At 44.9% G+C, this 20,296-nt stretch overlaps 1 protein-coding gene across 1 annotated transcript in view; it reads right to left on the minus strand.

Moving 5' to 3' along the window:
- Positions 1–339: 339 nt before the first annotated feature.
- The window catches only part of Tmem233 (transmembrane protein 233), a 36,676-nt gene continuing 16,719 nt past the window's right edge, over positions 340–20,296 (minus strand). Inside the window, exons 2-3 of the mRNA XM_015505148.2 lie at positions 12,369–12,505; positions 340–2,132 (exon numbers count right to left, since the gene is read on the minus strand). Coding sequence (XP_015360634.1) covers positions 2,126–2,132; positions 12,369–12,505 — 144 coding nt within the window. The 3' untranslated portion in view covers positions 340–2,125. The remainder of the gene's footprint in view (positions 2,133–12,368; positions 12,506–20,296) is intronic.

Consider the following 20,296-nt stretch of genomic DNA (forward strand, 5'->3'; position numbering starts at 1 on the left):
TAAAATAGAGGAAAGGGATGGGGGAGGGAGGAGGGGAGGGGATAAGGAAGTGCTGGGAGTGATATTGGCCAAAGCACGATACATCATATAGTGTGCATGTGTGAATATGTAACAAATCCCCCCATGATGTACAACTATCATGCACCAGTAAAAAGATGGACCCCAGGGCCATTTTATGCCCTAAGTTATCTGAGCATGGATGCCTCGTTCAGCCCCCGTCTCTTGGCCTCTCTGTGGCCTTCTCTATGGAAGGACACTGGGGTGGGGGAGCCACATTTTGGTTCTGGAAGTCTCCAGAAGTCCCAAGGAAACATAATTCACTCACTGTGATAAACACGCTTTACTTAAAACCGTTTTTATTCTGCCTCTCAGCAACACTTTTCATTGAATTTGAGGAAAAGACCAGGGACCCGAACACATACAAACAAACAACCAGATATTACAAACAGAAATGAGCATCCGATCTCCTGGAATGGTGCGTCCCTGTGTGCCGAGAACCCGTGTCCCTGATGCAGCGTCCTCCGGGGACCCGAGCTGGCTCATAATGAGCATGTGGGTGGGATGACGGGTAGAAATGGGTGTCCATTCACTTTTATTTATTTATTTTTGCCAGGGCTCAGTATTTTAACCAATGCCTGAGATTCACAGTCATCTAAGAATCATGACTCGTATTGGTAAAACACTTAGCATTCCCCCCGGGGAACACACCTATTGTGACAATTGATTTTCATAACACGGTGAGGTAAGTAGGCAGGTGTTCTTACCTGCATTTTCCAGAGGAAGAAACTGGAGGCAGAGAGAACCTAAGAAACTTGCCTGACATCAGCTTGCATAGCTAGTTAGTGGCAAGAAGAAAAAAAAAAGGCACTGGAACAGATATAGTTTGACTTTTAGTTTCTTATTATTTCCATGAAAATTCACTGCTTTTTCTTCTGCTCTGGAAAACTCATTATCACAGGGTTTCTAATGTTCATTTTTGAAATTTGCTACATATCTATAAATATGAATTTATTTGAACAGAAATGACATAACACATCCATCTCTGCAGAGCCACAAATGGAAGATAGTAAATAAAATATATAACATGAAAATAAAACAATACCATTGAGTTCCATCTAGATAGCAGACCGAACCCCAAGGGCAGCTCCTTCTTTGTTAAAAAGCACAAAGAACCATAGGGTCAGGAAGGTGTCAAGGACCCACTGGCACAAAATTGAGACTTGCTCCTGGCTGTATCAGATTGAGAAAGAAGAGAAAAGGGGAAACATTCTCTGTGATGCAATATTACTTAACAGTATGTCTATCAACTGCTTGGAAACCAGCCTGGGCGCCACCCGTGGTACACTCCTTCTCTCTGCAAGACACCGTTAGCGTGTTCCAACAGGCAGAATCATTGTGTCACAAAGCCAGTCCCAAGCTGGGTGCGGTGGCCCACGCCTGTCATCCCAGAGACTCGGGAGGCTGAGGCAGGAGGATCGCAAGTTCAAAGCCAGCCTCAGCAACTTATGGGGCCCTCAGCGACTCAGTGAGACCCTGTCTCAAAATAAATAAATAGATAAACAAACAAAACAAAGCCAGCGCATTCCCACCTTAGGGGTTTGCGGACAGAAAAGAAATACGAGGGGGTGGCATAGCTGGGTGGCGTTCGGGACAACCAAAGAGCTTGCCTGCCACCTCTAAAAAAAATGAAAGAACAAACACACACAATTCAACTGCATTAGACAACTTTAAACATGCCGCAGAGGCCCCAGCATCCACCGCGCTTTCTGGAAACTTCCTACTCCCCCCAGTTCAGACCTCCCCACCCCGTGAAAGGAGACATCTGGAGATCATCTTGAGGGAGGAGGCATGGACACAAAGCTTGGCTCCACTCAGAATGGGAGCCTTCTTTTCTTCTTCTTCCTCTTCTTTATATACTAATCAGGGACATTGGCTGATGTGGCCGTGCTGCTTGGGTTGCTGAATCTTGGACTTTTGTTGTTGGTTGGCCAGGGACCTGCCTCTGGAGAGTCCTGGAGGAAAGGATCTCACAGTCCAAAGTCGGGGATCCATCCCTCAGTGTCTTTGGGGAAGGGGGGTGTGCAGATGAGGACCATCCTCCACGCTGGCGGCTGCAGCAGGCTTCTCAGGAGCTGTGAGGTACAGACAGACAGTGAGACACACAGACAGGCAGACCCACAGCGCCCGAGCCTCGGTGGCTGGCTTCCTTGGCTTGCCGTCTGCCTTACTTAAGGGAGATTATTCTGGGTAAACAGATGCTGAGAAGGACAAGCAGGTCTGCGTGCTTTGGACCCTGAGCAGAGGATTCCTTTTGAGAAATATTTAACATTTGGAAAGTCTATTTTATGGTCCACGTGGCACATGGAAAAAGCTGAATGACACAGATGCCACCAAATGCCTCTAGCATGTCTGAATCCCATTCTCCTTTCCAATGGAGAGTGGTGCTGCTAGAACTTCTGCGTGCCTCTACAGCCATTTTTTTCCCTCTGCATTTAAATCCAGAAATATGCAGTTGGAAATTATATATTCATTTTGTGTGTGTGTGTGTGTTTACTTAATGGGCTCATGCTGTATACAGTTGTCCCTCAGTATCCTTGGAGGGTTGGTTCCAGACTCCCAAGGATATAAAAATCCACAGATGCTCAAGTCTTTTATAGAAAATGGAACATCCTAACATACTTTCAATCATCTGCGGGTTACTTATACTATCTAGTACAATGTAACTGCCGTGTAAGTAGTTGTTACACTGTTTTGTTTAGGGAATAATAACAAGAAAAAAGTCTATGCATGTTCAGTACAGATGCAATTTAAAAAGTAATTTGTTTCCCCTGCTGTTGGTTGAATAGTCAGATGCAGAGCCCACAGAAATGGAGGGCTTACTGTATGTTTTTCTGCAATTTTTTTTGTTTACTTGTTAATTTATTCGATAAACAATTACATGATGGGCATCACTTTCAGTACTGGTGATTCTTTTTTAAATATATATATTTAAAAATTAAATAATATATTATATTATTAATATAATATTAAATTATATAAATATAACATATTAAATAATATAAATATATTAAATAATATAATATATTATTAATATAATATATTAAATAAAATATATATATATATATATATATATATATATATATATATATATATATATATATAAAAGAAAAACTGGTCGGGAGGTTGNTATATATATATATATATTAGTAGTGGGTGGACACAGTACCTTTATTTTTATGTGGTGCTGAAGATCACACCCATGGCCTCATGTTCTCCCACTGAATCACAACCCCAGCCCCTACTGACCCTTTTAATACCTGACAATCACACAGTAGAGAGTGTCAGACAGTGATTTATGCAATTGAATCTTTCCAGCTCCAGAAGGTAGGTACTGTTATTATCCCCATTTTATGCAAGAGAAAACTGAGGCACAGATGGGTTAAAAGACGTGCCCAAGGACCCTGGATTGAAACTCTAGCGCTCTAGCGCTCTAGCTTCAAAGTAGGCATCCTTAAGGGCTGTGGTCTATAATTATGGGAAATGACAGAAATGAACACTTTCCTGGGTTTTTCATCCCAGTATGGGGAACCAGGGAGTGGTAAATGCTAGGAAGAAAAGTAAAATTGGATAAAGCTAAGGTAATAGCTGAGCAAGCATCTGAGGAAGAGATGGTATGTGCTGCATGGATATGAATAAACAGAGTTTCAGGTTGAGGCAAGGGCAAGTGCAAAGACCCTGGGGCAGGAACATATTTGCACTCCTCCAACAGAAGAATCCACTATGGCATGATGGGGAGAGTGCCACGAGATGGGTCAGAGAGGCAGCAAACCGATCGTGCAGGGCCTTGTAAAGTTGTAGTAGGACAGATGTTTTCATGTTTAAATGCAGTGTAGTATCCCATCCTGAGAATAAGCTGCTACTTACATAAACTTCCGATGGATGGACATTTAGATTGTTTCAAGGTTTCCCTTATTTCAAACCAAGCTGCCGTGAACTCATTGCATATCTATGTTTCATAACACAGGCTGCACGTTAGAATTCCTTGGTGAGCCTAAAACCTGCTGGTGCCCGTTCCTATCACGGGAGATTCTAATAAAATTTCCCCTAGGGTGGGCTCTGGGCTTCAGAATTTTTAAAAAGCCCCCCAGGTGATTCTGATGTGTAGCCGGGGTGCAGAATTACTGTTTCACGTGCATTTGTGTGCACCTGTATCCAGGGTGGATTTTGAGAAGTGGAATTGCTGGGTTGGCAGGCATGTGGATTTTAAAGTTTAATAAGTATCATTGTCCTTTGGAATCCAAGGAGGATTGGTTCCAGGACCCACCCTGGCCACCCAAGTCCACAGAAGCTCATGTTCTGTATATAAAATGGCAGAGTATCTGCATAGCCCTTTTGCACATCCTAGATCCTCTCTAGACCACTCATAATCCCTAATGCAATGTAGATCCTGTGTAAATCGTTGTTATATTTTATTGTTTAGGGATCAATGACAAAAAAAATCTGTACATTTTTAAGATAGATGCAATTCCCCCTCCCCAAATTTGTAGTTGGTAGAATCCACAGGTGTGAAACCTATGGATACAGAGTGCTGACTACACATCCAAGTTGACTTGCCAGAGACTATCCCATTTACTCCTCCACCAATGGTATTGTATCCATTTTTTTGCACCCTGCCAACACAGATATTATCCATCTTTTTAATTGTTTCAATCTGGCAGACAAAATCACACAGTATTTCATTATTGCTTGAATTTGTGCTTCCCCGCTGGCTCGTGAGGGGGACCATCTTTTTTCATGTTTATTCTGATTTCTTCCCCAACATCCCATAAGCTTATGTGCCCCTCACATTTAAAAAATCCATTCTCTGATGGCAACTTATTTCTGACTTATCTCTCCCTCAACTTATCTGAGCCAACAAAGTCCCTTCTGACCTGGGGAAATGGGTGATATCCTCATTTTTCATTACGGAATCACAAAAATTCTCCAAAGACACATCTGGGTAGAAACAACTCCCGGGAAACCTTGCCCTCGCCCATAGTACAGGAAAGAAGATGGATTTGATTTATGTTTTTTTTTTTTTTTTTGCAAAAAGGCCACGTTCTTGCTTTAGGCCTACCTTGACATACTTCCCTCCCATCTAGATAGGATGTTTTGAGGCCAGAGAACTGCATTCATGTCAGTGTGTTTATAAGAGAGATGCTTTCCTGGTGAAGAATGGATTAATAGCTCCTCACTCCATGTCCCTATTAATGGGACACAATCTTGGGACCCTTAGCCCTCCCCAAAGGTCAAGTTCTTCCTTAATAGAAACCTTGGAACATAAAAGCTCCTAAGGTGAAGAATAACATGCGAGCACTTTTAATGCATGGTTGGATGTGTACCTGGCTATTTAGATATCTCTGAGATCACTCAGAGATGCGAGTTCAGTGGCTCACCTTGTATATGCATTTAACTTATGGCAAATCAACTATTTATGTCACTCAAAAAGAAAAAAAGCACTGGGCATGGTGTGGCATAGATAGACCTGTAATCCCAGTGACGTGGGAGGCTGAGGCATCAGGATTGCAAGTTCATAGTCAGCCTCAGCAACTTAGCGAGGCTCCAAGCAACTTAAAAGAGAGCTGTTTCCAAATAAAAACATTAAAAAGGGCTGGGGATGTGGCTCAGTGGTAAAGTGCCCTTGGGTTCAATCCTCAATACAAAAACAAAAACAACAACCAAAAACACCCGCGGCCCCCAACCCCCCAACAAAAACAAAAACCTTCCAATGGAGGAGGAGATTCTCGCTGCCACTCTACTCCATGGTCAAGAGCCTGGAACATGGTTTCAGGACTTAAGACACCTTCAAAAAGACACAGCTCCACTGTACACTCCCAGATGATCACTGGGTCATCTGAGTGTATCATACTTATGGCTGAGAACACTTGTCTCCCTTGCACCCAAACTTGGTCATGGTTAACTGGCTATGCCACTAAGGAAGTCCCAGTGAATTTCATAGGACATCAAGACAAGTGACCAGGAACATGTCCACAAGGAAGGAGGAAGAGGAAACCATTAACTTCCCAGGAAAAGAACAAGAACAGAGGATTCTAGCAGGCAGCTTAGGTGTCATAGTGTGAGACAATAAAGACTAAATATTTGGTCCCTAATTCTGGATCCTAAGACAAAGTTCCCAATACTCTTGTAGATCCGGGTGCTAAGAGAATCTTCTGTTCCAATATTTGCTCTTTGACTCAAGTTTCTGACACAGAGTTTCTAGAGCCCTTAGAGTTTTCTGGGCAACAGGAGCATCTTTTGTCCTAAAAAGTGACTCTCGGTGGGTGCTGGGTAGACTCGGATGGGGGCTGGTTGCCAGGGGAACACAGCATAGGGTTAGAAGTTTGGAACATTCAGCCTGACCTCCTCACCCCAACTTCCAGGGAGGGGGTAAAGGGATGAAGGGTTAATTGACCATCAAGGCCCATGATGCAATCAATCATGCCTACATAGTGAAGCTTCCATAAAACTCTCCAGAGACAGGTTTCTATTAGGTCCCGCACTGCTGGATGTGTGCCTGGAGGGTGCGGGCTCAGAGAAGGATGGAACCTCTGTACCCCTTCCTGCATCCCGTGCCCTATGCATTTCTTCTGATGTTCATCTACATCCTTGGGATGTACTTTATAATAAATGAGTAAACATAAGTAAGTGTTTCCCTGAATTCTGTGAATCCTCCCAGCAAGTTAACAGAACCTGAAGACGGGGTTTGAGAAACTCCTGATTTATACCTGATTGGTCCGAAGCACAGGTCATAGTCTGGGGCTTATGATTGGCATCTGACATAGGGGAAGTCTCGCGAGAATGAGCATCAGCTGGTGGGATCTGACCCTAACTCCTGCAGTGCGCTGGTTTAGGATGGGCATCGGAATTCATTAAGACTGGTAAAAGACAGGGCCACCGTAGGTGGACACTTCACCTGTGTGATTCATCATTTCACTCTCCCCAGCAACTCAAGAGCAGATTTTTTTTTTTCTGATTTGGGGGAGACTCCAAGTTTCTGATTCCGTTTGGACCAGTACATTTCTGTCAACACAGTGTTAAAATCAAACTTATTGAACATTTTGACTCAAGTGATTCTCAGATCTTACGAATTGGATCACATCAAATCCTATCTTTCTTTGCCCAATTACCACATGGCTGACGCAGATATCCTGTAAAATTAGAATGAATAAGACCTTCTGATGAATTTGGGTAAAGACTATCAGGATCTGAGGCTATTCCAAGAAAGCTACTCCCTGGAATTTCAACCACTTGGGATTTCAATCTGTTCTTCAACAGGTGGGACATTGAGGAAAAAGACAAATATTTTGAAAGGCAAGGACTAAAAGGCAGTTTACATTTTTGATTGAAACTTAGACACACATTTATGGCTTTATCTGATCTCCAGACTTGGTATCTTTTTAAATTTTTTAAAAATTTTCTTTCCTTCCTTCCTTCCTTCCTTCCTTCCTTCCTTCCTTCCTTCCTTTCTTTCTCTCTTACCTTTTGTTTTTCTGAGATAGGGCCTCATAATTTGTCCAGGCTGGCCTCAAACATGCTAGCCTCCGGCCTCAGCCTCTGAGTAACTGGGATTATAGGCACGAGCCACCATATCTGGGAATTGGTGTCCTTTGAAGTCAGATTTCCCCAGCCCTCTCTGGAAGTCCTTGCTACCTTTAGGTTGTTCCAACAGAAACTCCTCTGGGGACATCTGCTCGGCAGTAACCCTATTCCCCGTCCTTGGCAATGACTTGGAACAAATTGGGAGGATGAGTTTGCTGATGTAAATGAAAACTGACCCCAGTGTTAACAGCTACTGTCGTAGGTGTGGTCTTCCTTTTGGGTGTGGGAGAGGAAATTTGCTAGGACTTGGCAAAGAGGGTTCTGCTAACTACCAGTGTCTGAATCTCCAGGGTGGTGTGAAGAGCTGAAAAGATGCGGATTCTTGGGATTCACGTCTTATCTTAGTGAGCTGGAATTTTCTTTTTTTGGTGTTGGGGCGGGGTACCAGGGATTGAACTCAGGGGCACTCAACCCCTGAGCCACACCCCCAGCCCTATTTTGTATTCTATTTAGAGACAGGGTCTCACTGAGTTGCTTAGGGCCTTGCTGTTGCTGAGGCTGGCTTTGAACTCGCGATCCTCCTGCCTCAGCCTCCTGAGCTGCTGGGATGACAGGCGTGGGCCACTGCGCCTGGCTGAGCTGGAATCTTTTGAAGGTGGGTTTGGATGAGGACTTCTAAACCTTCCAGATCATTCTTCTGCAGTGTAAGGGTTGGGAACTCTTCCTTAGTGGCTATGCATTGCCATTCAGTTCTTCTAGTAAACTAGGGCTGGGGAATTTTTATTCCAAAGGATTATTGAGAAATTGGCTATATTTTTTTGATCTTTATAGGAAAATAGAATTGATTTCATTTTCTAAGAATTAGTTCCTTATTGTCTTTCTCTGTCATTTTTTCCTTTATTTGTCTGGCTCATTCTTTTACTCCCGCTCCCTCCTACTCTTTCTGCCTCTTCTCCCTGTGTCAGTCTCTCTTTTCTGTGTGTGTCTCTCTCTTGCACACACATGACAAACACTTTAAATTCGAGTTTCTCCATGGGATTCTAACTCTGGAAACTTTTTTTGTTGTTCTCTTTGATAACATGGAGGGAAAAATATTTAAAAGGAATCTGAGGTGGTGCACACCTGTAATCCCACTGACTCTGGAGGCTGAGACTGGAAGATCGCAAGTTCAAGGCCAGCCTCAGCAACTTAGTGAGATTCTGTCTCAAAATGAAAACAAAACAAAAAAAGGAACTGGGAATATATCTCAGTAGTAGAGCACCCTGGGTTTAATCCCCAGAACCATAAAAAGGAATCTGAATTTATAGATAGGGAAATAATTCTGTTTTTATTTAATAGGGAAATAGAGTCATAGAGAATTTAATAACTTGCTCATATGGTCTGTGCGTTGGAACTAGGATTTGAATCTTGCTAAAACTGATGCTAAAGTCTAGGCTCTAACCATTGGGAGACACTGCCCCTTAGGAAGAAGGAATGAGAAATCACCCTCTCTCATACTTTGTATTCCTAAGTAAGCAAGCTTCAATCACAAGTATATACACATCCAGAAAGAAACATAAGAGGAACGAAGACCGTCCCTATCTAGGAAGACTTCCGTGCCCCTTACAAAACTTCTTAGACAATGTCTCAAGGTAACTAATCTTTGAAAGCCAAATTGTCCACCACCGATTGCCAACTAAATACAAAGTAGTTAGTACCCAGGCTGTAACACTATGAATTTTCAGTCAACATCCAAAAATCAGAAGAGCTTATACAAAAGCCCAGATCTCTAACACCTCTTGAAAAATGGGGCCTTAAGTGCTAAGTGGTAAAATTGGGGCAGAGTGGTAGCTGTTCTCTTTAAACCAATCAACCACAGTCCCCACCACTCCCTATTGCCCCATGACCAGGCTCCTTCATTCACATAGGCTCCCTGCCTGAGTCCTGCAGTACTTGGACTTGGTGACCCTTGGCCTGGGTCCTCACATGTTTTGTAGTGGGAAACCCTAACCCCATCCCCTTGTAAAGGGGTGCTGGCATTAGTTCTAAGGCAAGTGCTAAGTACTGCCTTCGTTTCTGTGCATACCAGAAGGGTCACATTGTTGTGGAGGTCGTGTGCAGTTGTGGTAAAGAACAGCATGAAGAACACACACTCAAGCCCTAACACACTCACATCCTGTTTCCCACTAATTAGCTATGGAAATTTACACAAATCCCTTCATCTCTGAGCCTCAGTTTCCTTCTCTGAAAAATGGGGATAATAATACCTACCTCTTTGGATTGCTGTGAGGCTTCAACAAGGATTAATCTATGTAAGTGTTTGGAATGGTGTCTGACAAATGACAAGGTCAATACCAGTGTGGATTGCTATTATTATAACCCTCTTAGCTCACGCTCTGATCTGGGCAGTGAGTATTTCCCTAATCCTCAGGAGTTTAGCCAAGACTTGGTCTCATTCCCTGGGAACACCGTCCTTTGAGTGTGAGTCACAGATACAGAGCCTTGAACTCTATTTAATGGCATTTTATATCCTGGGGTCCTCATTATCCATAATGTTGGTGACAGTAGTAATAATGGGCTTCATGAATGGTCAGCATTTTTAGTGTACCACTTAAGAAACAGACAGCAAACTCCACAAATTCTGTGGGTCAATCTAATTAACTTTTACAATAGTTTTATGAAATTAAATGGGTACTATTACAACCCCCATTAGGCAGATGAGGAAACCGAGGTTAGGAGAAGTTAAACAAATGGCTGAAGGTGAGTCAATGCTAAGAGAGGGCCTGGGATCAGGCTGATCTGCACCACTGATCCTGTACTCCATGATGCACGCGTGTGCATGTGCATACACACACACACACACACACAGCATGTTGTGCCTTCTTTAAAGGATAAAGTCAGGAGGGTCCACAACTGTTTCCCAACCGTCTTCCTCTTCATGGGCCCATATCATAAACTTTCAATCAATTAGACCCTATTGACATCCGTGCCATCAAAGCAAGAAGCCTTGAGCTTCCTGTGTCCATGTCCTTTTCTCCCTTTTGGGGGCAGAGCCACCTATTTTTTCACTTGGGACAGTTTCTGTCTTGACGTCACCCCCTCCATCTGGCCACTGACTGCTCCTAGTTCTGGCATGTCCGATAGGAAGTTGGTCCACTGTGATATCCGCTGCTCTCTTGGTTGCCAAGGTCAAGCTGGCTGATCTGGCGGGATGAAGGATGCCTACTTCCTCCCTCACCCACCCAGATGAGCTTCTCTAGTCAACTGAGCCAAGGAATCGCCCTGCCCAGCTCAAGGGGCAAAGTGCATGGGGTCAAGGATATAGGAAGACATAGTTGTACCTCTCCGGCAGAAACTTAAAGAATTTCTCGGCGTTCTTATCTGTATCACCAGAATTTACCCCGCTAGACACAGATGGATGTGGACTTGTAATTTTTGGGTCTGGGTTGTCCATCATACCCCCTCGTCCTCTTTCAGAGCTCTAGTGGAAAGAGTCATTGATTCTAGCAGATGGAGCTTAGCTCAGCTCATTGAAGAAATCAGAAGAAACGTGTCCCAATTAACAGCCTCCGTCTCTTTATGAGATCAGGGCTCATCCCTGATACCCAAACCACACGTGGTTCTTCTGGCCCTTAAACTAAGAATCACTGGGCTAGTTTAAGGCCACATCACACAGGAAATCATCTTACAGATCATGTGGTAATGCAGATCAAGGAGCACTCCTAAATACACCATGAACTCCCAGGCATTTCCCACCCTGTCACGGTTAGATGGGACTGTGTGACTGGTTTTCTTCGTCTAATGGTGAGCCTGAGTGACATTTGTGACTCCCGGACTTCTGCCATGAAAAGTCCACATGAGGTTCTCTGATCCTCCTCCTTCTCCCTGTCTCAGCCTGAGGATACACCATGTTCTAGATCAGAGGACCACAGACAAGATATCTTATTTTCATAAATAAAATTGTAGTGGAACACAGCCACTCACTCATTTGCATACTGCACTTGCTCATTTGCATATTGCCCAAGGCTCCTCTTGTGTTAGGGTGGCAGACTCAAATAGTTGTGTCCGAGACAGTGACTGGGACCATAAAGCCTGCCAGGCCTACAATATTTAATACCTAGCCCTTTGTAGATAATGGTTGTCGACCCCTTGTTCTAGAAAAACCCAGTTCTAGTGGACGAGGACCCACCCCAAGATGTGGTGAGACTCAAGAGAGAGGCTGGGATTGCAAAGGGTGAAATTTATTAGGGTTCTTGCTGATGGAAGCATCATCCGGGGTGGCAGCAAGAGAGTTGAATTCTCACAATTTGGTCAGAAAGAGGGTGTATGGGTTAGGACAAAACGGACTCCTACCTGGCTAGAATGTATCTGGTTTATCTTAAGATCGAAGATTCAGGTGCATCCTTGGAGCCAGAATCTGGTTTTAAAGCTCCCACATACCACTCCGATGGTTTTGTCTATTTATAGTTGCTGGGAAATTATGCAGGACAAACGACTAGCATTATTCTGGGCAATCGTGGTGGTTACAATTCAAAAAGACAGTGGTCATGACAAGCTGAATCCAGTCACCCACTTTTCTAGGTAGGATAGCTGCAGGGTGGTGGAGCTGGGTCATCCTGGGGCCCTGAATGACTGTGTCGAGGAGAGACCTCCTCCTGACAACATGGTCCGGGGTCACATGAAGCAGATAGGAAATGCCGTTTGTTTTGAGTTGTTTGTTACTGAAGCGGACCCTAACCCATCCTAGCAGGTGCCAGTGGGCAGTCAGGAGGAGGCGTTCCCACGGGGAGGGATTCAGAAGGCCTACTTACTTCCTCGAGAAGTGCACAGCACAAGAGATGCCGATGATCAGAAGGCCGATGACGATGGATGCGATGGCCACCCACTTGGCATTCCTCCCCAGCCGCCTGGCTCCTTCCAAGTCTCCTTCGTTGTAGCTGTTCAGAGACTGGGGGACACAAGGGAAGAGCTGGTGACATCACACACCCACAAGGCCTGAGGATTCGCAGGCTGTCCTGATCAAACGTCTCTAGGAGGTCTCGGTGACTCTGCTCCTCTCAGCTCTGGGCTGAGGAGCACACAGCATGGTTTGCAAGTCCTCTGGGAAAAGCCTCCCCTCAACTCCAAGGTAGAGTCAACCACCCTCTCTGTATTTCCTGATTGCTTTCATCTTAGCATGTCCCAGAGACTACTAAAAGGATTGATTTTGTCTCTCCCATGGGAATATTATGACTATGTGGGCAGGAACCCGTTGTCTAATTTGTTTAGCACCATATACCAGTGCCCAGAGGAACATTGGCCACGTAGAATATGCTTGGCACACGTTTGTAGGATGATAGGATGAAGGGGGACATCTGTCTTGTCCACTAGCACCAACTATGCAAACTAGGACCCATGAGCCCAACCCAGTCCTCTGCCTCTTTTTATAAAAGTTTGCTTGGAACATAGCCACATCCATCTGTTTACTATTGTCTGTGACTATTTTGATTAAATAGTTGGGACAGAGACTGTAGGGCTTGTTAGGCCTCAAATATTTGCTATTTGGTCATTTATAAAAAAAGTTCACCTGTTTCTGCATGAGAAGGGCAGTCCCTGAGGTCAGGGACTTTGATGGAATGGACCACCTCTATGCCCAGGCCAAGCCTGTCATTCAACCGATACCTACAGGTAGAGCTTTCCCTATTAAAAGGTTGCACTAAGCTTTGTCTCCTTTCCCCAATGTCCTGTCTATCCCGCCCCTCCTCCGTATCTCCATAATCCAGCATGTTATAGGTTATTACTGGGCTCAGAGGAACTTCCTTTCTGATTCTGTGTTTGTGCCAAACTTGTTAAATATTTAAATGTTGCCTCTTTTGCTCTTTGAGCAGTGTCTGGCATAGGGTAGGAGCTCAAGGTATCTGTATGGATTAAATAGAGGTACGGACATGGAAGTTGCCCTGCAGAATGTTCGTGCCTCGAGGGCATCTTGGAGTTCTCTGAGCTAGCCTGGGGCAGGCCCAGAGAAGGTGCTCAAGAATCCTTGCAGCTCAGCTAAAGACCCAGAACTATTCATCTCCATTACAATAAGCCCTCTTTGTTTTCCCACTGCTAAGAATCACCCCAAAGTTGAGCTGCAGCTTAAAGAAGTCTGACATATTTATTTAAGAGATATGTACTGAGGGTCTCCATCAGTGGTGTGAACCATAGGTTTCACTGGAAACTTCTATTTTTGCTTTGAAATCATCACTGCAGTAATGATTGTCCTCTTCCTGGACGACCAAGGGGGGTTAGGTGTGTGCGGACAATTCCAAGACAGAGAAATACCCAGGATTCCACAGAACTTTTTGCTTTTGGAGCCTTTCATTAATTCCTGGAGCTGAGCCACCTTAGTCAGCAATAGCCTCGGAGGATCAGTAACGAGGAGGACTTGCTTCAGGCACCTTGTTTGCACAAGAGAGTGAGGACCTGTGACAACTCGGGGACTTCTGGTGAGTTCCAGAAATCGGAGTCCCAGATCTGGAGTTCTGCACCCTGAGAGTCCATTAGGAACAGATGGGAAGTTAAGATCATTAGATATCTGGGCCTTGTCCCAGAGAGACTCTGACTTAAACTGGTGTGGGGACGAGGCACACATTTTGAGGGTTGCATTTATCATGGTGATTTATGCATAAAATTCACCATTTTTAGGTGCACAGTTCAATGACATTTAAGTATCTTCACATTGTTGTGCAAACATCACCACCAACCATATCCAGAACTTTTTCTTTCCTAAATGGAAATTCCACATCTGCTAAACTCCTCATTCCACCTACCCTTCCACCCCTGAAGATGATAATTCTACTTTCTGACTCTATGAATTTGACTGTCCTGGGTACCTCCTAGATGCAGAACCATGTAGTGTTTGCCATTCTGTGACTGGCTGATGCCTTTAGAGTTCACCTATGTTTCAGAAATCCCCTTCTTTTTAATGTAGGATAATATTCTATGGCAGGCATGGGCCACGACTTGTGTATCCACCCATCCCTCTATGGACAGTTGGGTTGCTTCCACTTACAGTTTCACAGGATTGAAAACCTTTGGTGCAGGCAGCTGTCCTCTACGAGGTTAAGATGCCCAATATCTTGAAATATATTCCAAGGAACTATGGAATGGACTATGAACTCTAAGCTTAGAGAGACCAGAGTTCAAATTCCATGTCTTAACAGCTGTGAGAGCTAAAGTGAGTTACTGACATTTCTAGGTGCGGTATCTTCATCCATAAATTGGGGACATCAGTAACAGCACCTACTTCACATTGGAGCATTCAGTGAGTTAATGCACATGAAGGGTTTTAGCACTGACCCAGCACAGAGTATATGTTCAACAAATGTTCGTTTTACCGAGTTGCTACTCCCTGTGCTATTCTTATCCGAAAGCCGAGATCTTTGGGGTGCAACAGAATAACCTGGCTGGATCCAAATCTTTGAGGACCCAAGTTTGAGAAGCTGTTCTGGATGCTTCATAATCCAAGTCCCTGCACAGAACATTAGGAAGCCTGAATCCAGAGCTCATAATTCAATCTAGAACTGGGAAGAGGTGGCCTCTCCCAAACTACTCATTATTCTTTCTTTCTTCCTTAAAAAACATAGTTCAGAGATTAGTCATAGTGATGGCTGATGTTGCCACAACCAAAGAAAATATAATGAGACTCCGTGTCATTATATTGCCTCAAACAAGGTCAACTCTTGGCTTTTTGAATAAGAAGACAGTTTTATGCCCTCAGCAGCAATGACCAACAGTGTGGGAAAAACAGCCCTTCTGTGCCATGTTGAAGGGCACCTCCATCGACCAGGCATTCATTGCCCATGAGCTCAAGTGGGATGGGAGGGGGCCTGGGGCCATTGGAGTTGTTCAATACAGGTCAGGGCGGCCATGCTGACCACCTGACTTGGGGGGTACTTGGGTGCAAGCCACGAATGGATCTCCACCAGCCCTGATCGCTTGTTGCCAGTCCGGTATCTCGTATGTGACCCCCTCCTCTGCAAACAACCATCTTTCCAGGGCTCCTAGGAGAGACCTTGAGTGAGTCCAGGAATAGGGGCTGCTGTCGGCTTGAACAACAGCTGAAGAGCCTCTTTCAGCATCAAGTGTGGGTGTGAACTCTCCTCTCCCTGCGAGTCCTCCTCTGGGTCTTGGAGAAGGAGATGCTCACAGGGAAATCTGGTGGGTGAATGTAAGGCTATGGGGGAGGGACCAGAGCAGAGGACTTGAGGACACTCAGATTTCATTCTGAAGGACTTTCTGTGGCTGCACGTCTCCAGCTTTAGGATGGAGAGCTAAACAGAAGGAGTTCTTTTATTCCTTCACAACATGTCCACTGTAATTTTTTCTTTTTTTTTTGGTATTTTTATTTTTGGTGGTGGTGCTGGGAATTGAACCCAGGACCTCAGGCAAGCTGGGCAGGTGCTCTACCACTAAGCTACCCTCCAACTCTCAGCTACCATCCTCTTCCTCTTCCAATTGGAATGGCATTCAAAGGGTTTCTTGGCAGAATCAACAGACTGAAGGGGTGGAAATGGGTTTTAGAGAAAATGCCTGGTTTCTAAATCTTTCTCTGAAGAGCTTAGAATGCAAAAGGTCCTTTTCCTTTCTAGAAAGGGAGACCTAGAATGACTCAAAATGACTTTAGAAACTTTATATGGATCTTATTTATTCTTTTTAAAAACTACTAATGGAATTGGTGAACACGAAAGCTCTTAAATGCTTCAGAAACATACAGTAAGTAGTAAAGCTCTTCTTCTAATCTTATTTCTCAGTCTTAACAGTCTGACACAGGGATTCTGTTTTTGTTCCCAAAACATGAATAACATTCTACCACACTGGTTCTGAAGCCCCCTTGCTCCCACTCTGAATGGGGTGGGCGACCTTCCAGGCTAGTGGGTCCCCATCTGACTCATTCCTGTCTCCTTCTCATTCCTGATTTAAGGTACTGAGTTACGTTGACAGGCTTCCTAATACTGCATCATTGTTGTATTCTTGGAAAAATATCTGAATTTTCCATGGTGCAATTTTTTCCTTTGCAACTTCTTATTTTTAAATAGCTTTAAACCGACAGAAACATCATGAGTCTCTCTCTCTCTCTCTCTTTTTGGATAGCAGGGATTGAACTCAGGGGCACTTGACCCCTGAGCCACACCCCCAGCCCTATTTTGTATTTTATTTAGAGACAGGGTCTCACTGAGTTGCTTAGCACCTCGCTTTTGCTGAGGCTGGCTTTGAACTCGCCACCCTCCTGCCTCAGCCTCCTGAGCTGCTGGGATGACAGGTGTGCGCCACCATGTCCGGCTGCCCGTTGTCTCTTATGTGGTGCTTGGACATTGCCAGGAGTTTCTCAGCTGTCAATCTCATAATTTCACAAACCACCTGCTGTTATTTAGGGTGCCACGCACGCAGCCGGTTGCTGTGTCTATTCATCCTGGCAAAATATGTTTTAAAAAAAGGGGGGGGCTTTTAATTTCTTTCCAGTGTTTATTTTCTTCTGAGATGCAAATGAACATTCATCAGAGTATAGAACAAATGGGTTCTCAGTACACGCTTTGTAAGGCACTCGGGAATGTCCTGCAGGGCCTCTTGGCCACCCCCCACTCCCGGCCATCATCACAAACCCACAAACCTAACAGGAGCATCTGGGTCTTGGTCAGGGGCCATGAGCTGGTGAAGGTCACACTGACAGAAAGTGGGCCAGGTCCTCTCTCCTGTAGTAAATCTAATGATGTCATGGTCACAGCATATAGCTATTTCGAGCTTATTTATACACCCCTCCCCTGGATGGACACACGATACCCAAATACCCACAGAAGGAAACTTGGTCAGGAGTCAGAAGTGAGGTGACTGTGTCTAGGCCAAGCCTCAGCAGAGAGCAGCAATGTGACTGTCCCTGCGGCGGCGACTCCTGGCTACCTGTTGGAGTACAGGCGGCTCCTGACATCTGCCCCTCAAAGAAGGAGAGGCCAGAGTAGCCCCATCAAGTTGGATAACTGAAGCTGAACCCCAGGGGGTCTGATGTTCTGGGAAGTCGCGATACCTGACACCAGGCGGTAAAGCTACTCCGCTGTCCTAAGCCAGGAAAATATGAAAGAACTTGTCTTTCCGTCTGCTCTTTACAGCAGAACTATTGCTACATCCCGCGTGATACCCCGGATGAGAGCGTCACCTATGGGTTGTTGCCAGTGTAGACCGGAGATGAAACTCTCCAAAGTTACTCTTTTTATATTCCCTTGGACTGGTGGTTCCTGACCCTGCCTGCCACTTAGAATCACCTGAGGAGGGAGTGCTGAAGATATTTTTGTGCCCAAGCTCCATTCCACACTGACTGGATCAGGATTTTTTGTGTGTGTGTGTGGTGGGGGAGGGGAGTGTAGGACCCAAAGAATTTTTGTTGAAAATTTCCCAGATCATTCTAAAGAGGCAGCCAGAGTTGAGAACCACCGTCTCAGATGCACATTCATTCATTCAAAGACGATTGAGCCCCACTCTGTGCCAGGCCCTGCTTCCTGTCCTCAGGGTGCTTACATTCTGGTGGAGACTGAAAAAAAAAGTATGCATGCAAATAAACATGATTACGGAATATTATTAAGCTAAGAAAAATGGAGAGGAGAGCTCTGTGGGGCTGAGCAGGGAGACTAAACCTGAAGACCTTAGAAGGAGCCAGGTTTGCAAAGAGCTGGGGAGAGAAGGCCTGGCAGGAAGAACTGCAGATGTGAAGATCTGGAGGTGGGAAAGGATTTTTTGTTGTTGTTGAAAGTTCCCAAGAAATCAACATGACTGAAATGTAGATGCCAAAGAGGCAGGAGGAGAGGGAAGGGAGAGAGAAAGAGGTGACGAGGGAGAGTTTCATCTCCGGTTTACACTGGAAAAGAAGTTGGGAGCTATATTATCATCAGTAATTGCATTAATATGGTAGTTGGCATTTATTGAGTACCTACTCTGTGCCAGGTCCTGTACTGACCACTTTAGATGCATCCCCTAACCAAATCCTTATAACAACCCTCTTGCAGGTAAGAGCAGTGTTACCCCCTCATTTTACAAATGAGAAAACTGAGACTCAGAGAGAGGGAAGCAAATGACATCTCTGCTTCCAAAAGCAACTTGCTAGGGGGGCCATGAACTTAAGCAAAAAGATCTCGAATTGACCAAGTCTTTACGAGATCCTACTTTAATATGATCCGGAAGAGCCTAAGAGCCTGAATGGATGCATTACGTGAAGCCCCAGCGCCAGAGAACTGACTTCATTCTACCTTAATAAAATTTTGGGGTGACCCCGTGTAGTGGTGCACGTCTAGAACCCCAGCTATATGAGAGGCTGAGGCAGGAGGATCACAAGTTCAAGGCCAGTCTCAGCTACTTAGTGAGAGCCTGTCTCAAATAAATAAATAAATTAATTAAAAGGGCTGGGGATGTGGCTCTGTGGTTAAGCACCCCCTGGGTTCAATCCCTGATACCAAATTAAAAAAAATGGCTTCCAAAGACAAAATATTACTGATGGAAGATAATTATCAGTTATTTATTTATTTTAGCCTCCTGGTCCTTCTGGATTAAATGAGAGACTGCAAGTCAAGTGCTCAGAACGGTACTTGGTAAAATGTCTCAATATGCACATTACCTCTTGTTGATGTCATTATTCTGACCCACGCTCACAGATGAAGACGAGAGCGATGATGTATTAAGTGGATGTTTTACGTTCTCCATCCCCCGGCCCAGAGCTTCCCTGACTGTTCCCAATGTTAAGAAAAAAAGTACAATATAAACTCAGCTTGGCCATTAAGCCCCCTTCGCCCTTTGGTGTGACACAGAAGGTGTGTTTCTGTCACCTGGAACAGGTAACTGTGAAGCCCCAGCAGCCAGTGACACTCTCTGGGTGAAGTAGCTGTTCTGGAATGTTCTTGATACCTGACGTTGCCCTATGAGAACAGGGTGGGTAGGCAGGGATGGCTGTAAATCCACCCACGGGGACACTCCCAGGACTGATCATGGCCTTCCCAGCCTCCTTGGGAGCCCTCCTCCTAGCCTGTCACCTCCCCGCCCACCCCTGTCTTTGTCTAGGTCATCTTCTCTGCTTGGGGCTCTCTCCCTCCTTCCTCATGTGGCTAGTGCCTACTTCAGGGCAGCCTTCTGAGGCCACTGCATCTTAAGCAGTTCCCCTGACCATGGTCAGTAGCTCTGACTCTTCTCTGGGTCTGTTTCTCTTGTGGTTCAAGTCACAGTTATTTTATGCAGTTGCCTTCTGACTTCAGAGTGTCTCTGCCCCCTGTCTGTGAGCGCCATGAGACACGGGTCAACCTTGTTACACTCATCATTCCATTTCCAGTGCCTAATGGAGGGTCAGACACGTGGGCCTTCCCTTGTGTGTGTTCCTAATGAAAAAGAAGAAAGTTCATATAGCCAGGTTTTCATTTCCCAGCTTATGATCATGCGTACTTGGAAACAGCATTATGAACGCTTTTGCCCAGACACCTAGCCATGGGGACATTTGCTGGTGTGTAAAAAAGAATATTTGGGGGAACAAATAGATGAATCCCAGCAGCTCAGGAGGCTGAAGGAGGAGGATCGTGAGTTCCAAGCCAGTCTCAACAACAGCGAGGCCCTAAGCAACTCAGTGAGACCCTGTCTCTAAATAAAATACAAAATAGGGCTGGGGGTGTTGCTCAGTGGTTGAGTGCCTCTGAGCTCAATCCCTGGTGCCCCCCTGCCCTCACCAAAAAAAAAAAAAAAAAAAAAAAAA

The sequence above is a fragment of the Marmota marmota genome, unplaced genomic scaffold (assembly GCF_001458135.2).
Source record: "Marmota marmota marmota unplaced genomic scaffold, marMar, whole genome shotgun sequence".
In the NCBI taxonomy this organism is placed as follows: domain Eukaryota; kingdom Metazoa; phylum Chordata; class Mammalia; order Rodentia; family Sciuridae; genus Marmota; species Marmota marmota.